The sequence below is a fragment of the Astatotilapia calliptera genome, chromosome 14 (assembly GCF_900246225.1).
Source record: "Astatotilapia calliptera chromosome 14, fAstCal1.2, whole genome shotgun sequence".
NCBI classification, from domain to species: domain Eukaryota; kingdom Metazoa; phylum Chordata; class Actinopteri; order Cichliformes; family Cichlidae; genus Astatotilapia; species Astatotilapia calliptera.
In genome coordinates this window covers 27,809,579-27,818,888 of record NC_039315.1, presented here as the reverse complement: position 1 = coordinate 27,818,888, position 9,310 = coordinate 27,809,579, and the positions used below count along the sequence as shown (strand labels likewise).

The 9,310-nt window shown below is 37.5% G+C and overlaps 1 protein-coding gene across 1 annotated transcript; it reads left to right on the top strand.

The window, feature by feature from the left end:
- The first annotated feature begins 6,869 nt into the window (after positions 1-6,869).
- LOC113036770 (regenerating islet-derived protein 3-gamma-like) lies at positions 6,870-8,539 on the top strand. The gene is given in 7 exon segments (XM_026193242.1): positions 6,870-7,143; positions 7,244-7,328; positions 7,330-7,352; positions 7,453-7,541; positions 7,667-8,023; positions 8,109-8,153; positions 8,367-8,539. Coding segments are annotated over 6 exon segments (564 nt in total). The 5' UTR covers positions 6,870-7,143; positions 7,244-7,301; the 3' UTR covers positions 8,390-8,539.
- The last annotated feature ends 771 nt before the right edge of the window (positions 8,540-9,310 follow it).

Sequence of the window (9,310 nt, the reverse complement as noted above, 5' to 3'; positions counted from 1 at the left end):
CAATCCCAAAAGAGAAACACCTGCAATACAACAGCTTTTGCTGAGTACACAGAGGACATGAGTTCTTCTTCACCAGATCGATCACTTCTTTGGTGTTCCCCACCTCTGCATCAGTAAAGACAAACAGCTGGAGAGGAGAGTTTACACACACTTTTTCACGTATGTATGCTGTCAGTAAAGTGTTTTAACAAGTTAAAAAAAGCAAGAGTGAGAGGAACAGTAGGAGCCACTCAACAGATCAACTCATGTATAATTAGCAGATTATATGAGACTGATACAGGGCTTGATTCATGGTCAACTTACAAGTTGGAGTAATGAATGAGAAAAAAAGGAAGGACTAAAGAATGACATCACTAAAGTGTGTGTGTGTGTGTGTGTGTGTGTGTGTGTGTGTGTGTGTGTGTGTGTGTGTGTGTGTGTGTGTGTGTGTGTGTAATGCAGGGTTGGCTGTAAATATGTTTGAGGGGCTCCAGGATCTCTGTTCCTCCAAGATCAGCCTCCATTTGCTCAACTTTCTTCAGAGCCTCCTCACCATACTCTACACCAGACCTTCCCAAAGTGTGGGGCCCGCTCCCTAAGGAGGGCACAGAGCCATTGCAAGGGAGGCGCAGTATGAAAAGGAAAAAAACAAAAAAAAACAAAACAATGCTTGGACACTGCTAGCATGGGGCGCCTCCACAAACGCAAATCAGGAGATGAAGCATCGCTGAATATGTTTCCAAACCAACTTCATTCTAAGCCAAAGACTAGAAAATATGATGAAGCAAATCTTCCCTTTGGCTTCACCTGCACAAGTGCCGAGGAAGGTCTCCCCTGCAGAATTGGTTTTCCCTTCGTCGGGAGCAGCGCTGGGCTCTCCAAATCACGGACAAACAGTATCCCGCATTCTTGATTTTTAGTTCACAAACACTTGTTGTAATGACTAACTACTCCTGACATTTTGGAGATTTTAGCTCTTTATACAGTAAAGATACGGCGGGATACAAATGACATCAGGCCACAATTTGTTCCCCCGGTTCAAATCACGGACAAACAGCATCCCACAGTTGTTTATGTTTTTAAACCTATTTTGCAGAGGGATTGAAAAATGTATTGACAGCAATGTTGAATATTATTACACCGGAAAAAAACAACTACATGTAAAGTAATCACACCGTGACGCCTCTGCCTTTGTAAATAGAGGAACAGTAGCTGCATGTGTGTATGTAAGCGTGTCTCTACCTGCTATTCTGCAATTCATGTCATGTAAACAATAACGTGGCGCACAGCGTGACGTGAAAAAAGACACATACCTTTGACGTTGCGTGACGAGCTCTGTATTCCTCGTCCACACGTAAACGCAAAACCGGAGTTTTAAAAAATCTCAGTTTTCGGTGATTTGAAACGCCGTTTACATGTGGACGAAACAGCTGCGTTTTCAGAAATACCCGTGTAGGTGTGGACGTAGCGTAAAAGAGTTAGTAGTTTATTTTCTTACTAAATGTAATTTATTGCAGATTACTTGTATTTGCTTAATTGTTTACTAAATGTTTGAGGTGTGAAATAAACCGCAATGGAGCAAAAGATGGGTGTGTGTGGTTGGAGAATGTGTTAGTGCGTGCGTGTGCGTGTGCGCATGCGCGCGATTATTTTCCAGGTTTAGATTTGCATGAGGTGGAAGCAGATGTGTTTCCTTTTCTTTGCGAAAAACAAAAAAACATGTCAAGTAATTGTAATGAAAGCTTTCCTGGAAATAAAGACTAATTATAGAACAATGACTGGAAACACATTAGTTATAAATAGATGAAAAATAGGTTCGAGTCTTTGGATCCTGTGAAACAAATATAATATGTCATCATGAAAAAAACATGCTTCATCAGTGGTTTCAGTTACACCTAAAATATATATTCAGAGTATTTTCAATCTTTTGCTCTCGAGTCCCAGATGTTGTTTGAATAGGGTCAAACCTCATAAAAGAAGGATTCGTTAAAAGGAAAATGCATTCAGGCCTGTAACATGTGACTTCAGCAGCTGTGCTGCAAAGCAGTTGATGTAGTGGATTAATAGTTAAGAGACTTTAAAGTGCAACAATGTGAATTTACACATTAACTCAGAATGTCTGTGAGATGGTCAGTCTAACACCCTAATGTTATTGTACGGTTTATTTTTGCCATGTGTATTTTTATTTTACTTTTTTCAAAAATGGTGATGCTTGTTCATCCTTTCATCTCCTCCCACTTAGATTACTACAGTGCTCTATGGTATTGTCTGTCTAAATCATCTATTAATCATCTCCAATCTGCCAAAAATGCTGCTGTAAGGCTTTTATCCCACTCATAAATTCTCTCATATCACTCCATTATTAAAGTGTCTGCACTGGCTTTACTGTTAGATTTACATATCAGTTCAAAATCTTCATTCTTTCTTTTATGGCCTTCGGAGGAGAGGATGCCACTTATATGTCTCCGGTCTACTCGACACCTATTCTTCAAACCAAATCCTGAGGTCCAGAGATCGAAACCTTTTGAAACTAAAACTGCAGAACAACTTACCCCTCTGTCTTTGGCCCATCAACACTGTGGCATCCTTTAAAAAATAGCTGTGAATTAATGTATTTAGAAAGGCATTTGAGTAATTTTTTGTGATTTGTGTTGCTTTACGTAATTCGGGTGTGTCCATTTTGACCACATTTTTATTACCTCTGTAAAGCAATTTGTGACTCGTTCGTATCTTAAAGTGGTATATAAATAAACATTACTCTACTTACTCTCTGAATGTACAAAAACATTTAAGATGTCTACTTGTTTGAATGCCTCTTATTATAACTAAAGCACTTCAACAGAGGAGCCGTCTCCTGTTACTGTTGCAGCATAGACTTATGGAGGGAAAGTTGCCTCAAAAGGGTTGCAAAACCTACGATATGATCCACAAGCATAAACTAAGATTTACAAATATGTACAATCATTTGTGTGTAACCTTTGAGGGCTCACAAGTGCGTGCCTCAATCCACACACAAATACAAGGCAATTTGTTTAGTTTTATGAATCAGATATTCTTTTTCTTTGAAAAACCTTTCTGTGCACACAAATGTTTTGTCTTGTTTTGGGGACGTGGATGTGTCTTTTTCTAAATCAACTAGAAAATGTGATTTACCAATTAGAGAAACTATACAGTAGCCTATAAACGTTAGTATACAGTTTAAATAATCTGCTGCTAGATGCTAGGAAAAGTCAGCCAGTGCTCAGCGTGGCTGTGAATCAGACTCTGGAGTGAGTATAAGCTAACTAATAGTTAGGCATTGGAGGCCCAGATGTCCCAGTTTTACACTGTGACATGATCGCAGCTTACATTTGCAGATGATATGTGCCAGGGTGGGCAACTCTAGGCCTCGAGGGCCGGTGTCCTGCAGATTTTAGATGTGTCCTTGATCCAACACAACAGATTCAAATGGCTAAATTACCTCCTCAACATGTCCTGAAATTCTCGAGAGGCCTGGTGATGAACTAATCGTTTGATTCAGGTGTGTTGACCCAGGGTGATATCTAAAACCTGCAGGACACTGGCCCTCGAGCCCTGGAGTTGCCCATCCCTGAGTGACAGCGTTAAATTTGCCTCAAAACCCCACGTGGGCATGCAACATGATCAGTGCGTATCAGACGATTCGTCCACACATTTAAGGTTTTGTATGGGAGCGAGAAGGCAGTTGCGTGTACTTTTAGACATTTGTGTGCACAGTGTGTGCTCAGGTTTGGATGTATGCATTTGTAAAATAGTTTTAAGTGTGTGCTCAAATTGCTTTGTGTCTGTGCGTGGACAGAATGCCTTCTTCAGTCGACACACTGTGAGTCCTCAAAGGTTACACACAAACCATTGTAAATATTTGTATTCTTAGTTTACGCTGGTGGGTAGTGAAAAATGCCAACAAGTTCAACATGTAAAGATGAAATCATGCATAATGCTCAGAGTGATGTCTGTTATTAAACAACAGCACAGTCTCTCTCAGACTGTTTGAACAGGTGCGCGTGACAGTGCGTAACCATGGTTACTGTGTGACGCCAATTGTCTGTTACTCTGAAACTCTCAGGACTTCTAATAAAGAATCTTGGGTTACTATGTCCTTACAAAGTAAATCAAGCTTAAGATTTCAGAGTAAAAATAACAGCAGGGAAGTTGAAGAAGAAGAAGAAGACAGATTATCAATTTAGAAGGTGCAACAGAGGCAGAAGCTATGAGACCAGAGCTGGACAAATTAGAAAAAAAAAAAAGGCTGGGCGAGGCCCCCAGTGTTAATAAGATCCTAGCCCTGTATGGTGTGTTGGTGGGCGTGTTTGTATAGTCAAAACAGGGATGAGTTTAGTATCTCCATACAGAGACACAAGTTTACATTTCCCAGTCTAAAGCTCTGTTATATTTCAGAGACCAACAGCAAGTTTTCACTGAGAAGGTAAGTTGAAATTAGATTACTAATTACCAGAATGTGTAAATCCTAAGAACTTCCTTCTAAAATTAACACAAAAAGAACTCGTAGAATGATTAAATGTTTATTATTATTAATTATTAAACACTTTAATATTTCTGTGTAAACATTTCATCAGAAGAGAACTGCACAGACAAGCCTTTGTTTGTCAGTGGTATCTGTCACGATTTGACTACCAAAGTACTATACTGCCCTATTCAAAGTGCATATTGTCATGTTGGATTTTGATGTACCAATATTAACGGTATATTATTTTGCATAAAATCCCATGTGTTCAACTTTTTCTGTTTTTTTTGTTGTTGTTGGGTTTTTATTTTGACTTTTGTATTTACAGGCCATGGAATTGCTGAGCCCTCTTTCACTACTTTTAGGTATGTTTTTTGGTGAATGATCATTGTTATAAATGTTAAATATGATCAGTGTTGGGCAAGTTACTTTGAAAAAGTAATTAATTATAGTTAATAGTTACTTCTTCAAAAAAGTAACTGAGTTAGTAACTGAGTTACAATATTCTAAAAGTAATTAATTACTGGAAAAGTAACTATTGCGTTACTTTAAAAAAAAACGTTTAACCCTCTGGGGTCCAGGGTATAATTGGCCATTTTTAACTACTTTTGATTTTCCCTCCACATTTCACCTTTAAAAACAGTTTATTTGCCTTGTTTGGTATCATTCTTTTCAGCACAACCTCACGTGTCTGAATTTACAGTTATGTTTTCATTTTGACACACTGTATTAACACAATTGATCTAAAATCAGACAAAAAACATAAAACCAGAGTAGAAAAAGTTATATTTTTTACTGTAATAACCACACACATGCTTAATGAATCATATTTCATAACTTTAAATGCAAATATAAATTGTCAATTTTAAAATACTATGCACAAGTTTTGCAAACAACAAAGTTATTTGCAGCCATTTATCTTTTACCTTTTTTTAAAAATAACCATTTCAAACTATCTATATAACAATCAGCTGTTCTGCATTAAATAAGATGCCACACAAATTATTTGTGCCACTCCAAAAAAATAATTTCTGTCCACTATAAAGGAGAACATCACAGCCTGATACCTGCAGGTCTGACAGCAGCAGGTGTATCCCTCATGTTTCTACCCGGAGACAGCAGTCGCCTCATTGTTCTGACACACAACACAAAACTATCCACAACACTACACACTAACTACACAAGACAACACATTAACTACACACTCCAAACACGCTAAACATCACAAATCTCTCAAATCTCAAAACTCGCTCTCTCTCTCACTCTCACCGTCACTCCTAAAACTTCCCCTGTTTTTTGTTTGGGTTTTTTTTTTTTTTGGGGGGGGGGGGTTCATAAGCAGAGAGTGCTTGCTGCGCTGTCCTTAGACAGTAAACATGACGAAACTATTGAGGAAAAAACGTATATATTGTTTATCGTGACTCTGGTTTTACTCGACACAATTTAAAAACTGGTATATATCACCTTGTTGCTTTGTCTTGAAGTGGTCATGTGATTGGCTTACCACGACTACTTTATTCTTCCTCAGTCAAACAGCAGCACCCATGCGATTGTTTTGCCTCCTTAGCTCCAGGTGTTGTGCTAGAAAGTGATCGTGATTACCGTCCGCGGGAGCGCGCACAGCTGCTTAAAGCTGTAGCGTCCAGATTACTTATGTAGTCAGCTACTTCCGTGCAACTGATATAAGATGTGGTAAGATGAACACAGCTTCAACAGTCTGTTTGTTGAAAAATAGTAACGGACCGCATGTTCTTGTTAGTAACTATAACGGCGTTGTAACGATAGGAATAGTAATTAGTTAGATTACTCGTTACTGAAAAAAGTAACGCCGTTAGTAACGCCGCTACTTGTAACGCTGTTATTCCCATCACTGAATATGATGTACCTAGATTCTAAAATTAATAAATAAACAAATATTTCCTGTTGTTATGGAGCTTACAGCATTTAGTTAAAGTGGTGCAAACATTTAAAAAGCATGAAGAGTAACGTGAACTGAACATTACAGTCTATATTCAAAAAGAGTAAAGAAATTCAAATTTTTTGCATGGTCTTGAAGAAAATAACACAAAAACATATTTGCCTTTAAAATTTAAATAATTAGAAATGTAAAAATAATGCACTTTTTTTGTATTTACATTTTTGCATATACATAAATATACTACATATATATCAGTACGTTTTTTAAAGATGAACTATAACAGTAATGTGTCTGTGCAGGTTCTCAGGTCTAAGGAGTTTGGAAAGAAAAGCAACTGGACTTTTTAAAGTTTCTTGTAGACTTTCACCTCTTACCTGAGAAGTTCTTCAGCTGAAACATCTTTAAGAAGTCCAGTCACCTTTCTTTAAATTCTAAATTTCTTTAGATAACAGTAATGCAAAAAAACCAAATGACTAAATGATACTTAAACTGTTGATCTGGTCTTATTCTGTTACAGCAACAGTCCAGCTGCACTTTGTTTTCTCTTCCTATGTGTGCCCAAATGCAGGAGATTTAGAAATTGGCAATTTAACTTGGAAACTTGAATGTTGTATGAGCAACAGAAACCAATTCACACTGAAAATTGTGGCTCAAAAATTGGACTCGTTGGACTCGATGTACTCGATGTACAGCTCAGGAACATGTCCTGGCACCAATTACAGAGAGCGAAAGTGTTTGAATTCCTCTCTAGCGGTAGAAAATGGTAAGCACTGCAAACCAGTACATTCTTTAAGAAATACTTTAAGCACACATGCAGTGTTATTTTCTCTGATGAATCTTTATATGTTGGTTTTGTGTATCAGGAATTATAAAGGTCTCTGTAAACGATACAGTTTGTAAGGAAAACTACACTCAGCCTGAATGCCACCCAAATGTCACTTTCAACAAAACAGCTGTTAATCTTACACAACAGTATGTTTCATGTGTACTCAATTACTGAATACAAAGATTCAGTATATTTGGTGCCACACATGCTTTCAATAAATCACCTGTATATTTTCCTCCACAAAAGGAATGGAAATATCTGCTTTAACATGACATCAAAGAATGGCATGAAAGTAAAGATTAAATTTCAATGTGCTGAGTACCCTGCTGCTAACAGTAAGCTCTACCCAACACAGTAAAATTGCTTAAAGACTGCATTTAATTTAACATAATGACATGGAGTTTATGTACAATATGTGTGCATTACATTTTTAAAACCTACTCTCGATTTTTGTGTCCAGTCAGTCTACACAACAAAAGTAAAAGTTGGATTGATGCCTTGGAGGACTGCCAGAGGGATCATTTCTCCCTGGTTGAGATCTGCGAAAAGAAAGTAAGGGATGATGTGAAAAGACTGCAAAATAAAACAGACTCAAAGACGGGGGTGTGGATTGGACTGCAAAGGTCCATTTTTGGCTACAGACCTGAGTGGAAGTGGATTTCAGGGTATAATGTTGTAAAATCACAGTTGAATAGAGCTTCGTCCACCAACTCTGACTTTGACAACCACTGTGGAAAAGTCATCTTTGATAATAAGACAGAAGAAATCAAGTGGTCCAACGCCGACTGCCATGAAAAATTACCATACATTTGTCAAAGTAAGTTGCTGTTTTGTTGTCCAGTCAGACTTCTTCACCTGGTTTTTATTAAATCTTATTGTTTTTCTTTTTTCTTTTTCTCCAGGAATGAATGAAAAGCCCTGTACTGATGAATATACAGAGAAGTCAGGTATATCTACCAAAATGTTTTCTAGCCCGTAGGCATAAATTGACGTTTTACTTTATATTCTGCATCTTTTTTTATCTGTGTGACACATGTCACTGTAAGCTGCAATATTTACATATAAGTAGATGTATAAAGGTCAATGGGAAGTTTAAAATGAAGCCATTCCACTCTGCTTTTTATATATTTTTGAATTAATATTTGTGTTTTGGGCCACAGAGCTTTTCATTGACATTGACTGAACTGATAGCACCAAAGAAAACGATTCGCAGCGTCTCAATCGTCATCACATCAAGGTGAGATTCCTGGAGAAGCAGATGGATGACCCAGCAAACCCAATGTGTATTGTTAGATTATAATATTATTTTATGCCATGTTATACCCCTAATTAAAGATTGTGAATTATTATGTAGTTTTAGTTTGCATTATTCTCCTGAATTAGAAGAAGCTGATAACTATTGCATTAGTTAAACTGATTTGCATTACATTAGACTGCTGATTTATTGTGGATGAATGATATTGTTTTATGATGTTATAAGAAATACTGTTTGCAGAGAGTCATCGCCTTATTTGTCTGATTAGAAGAGAACAGAGCATGCTGGAGTTTTCTGCCCCATCTCAGCAGGAGCAGATAAAACGGGGAGCCAAGGTCGTAGCTTAGGCGCCGTGTGAGAGAAAAGCATGTGAATGTTTAGGCTTTTATGATAAGGTGGGGGCACCAGAGGCTATAAGAGTTTGATTAATGCTCCACCATTTTGAGATCTGAGGCTGTCTGCATACAGTGTCCATCTCCCACGCGTGTGACTATTAAAATCATCGTTTGACTTAACCCGGCCGGACCAGTGTTGTTATTGTGGTTTTTTCTCTTGTCTCCATCCCCAATATTTGAACTCATAACAGTATATATGCTGTTTGTATGTTTGTATGCTGTAGCTGTAGTGTTGTGTTTCACAGGAAAACTACTTTGGTTACTATCATTTGCAAGCCTTGTTAAATTAACCATTTACCCACCACTTCTCAGAAGTACCTGTGTTTGTCAAAGATGCTTCTATGTAAAGAGTCGATGTATTATTTTTGTCATTAAAAACCTAAATATCTGGCTAATTTAACTGAGCGGTTATAAGAAATAACATTTTATTTTTCTCTCAAACAAAAAACTAAAG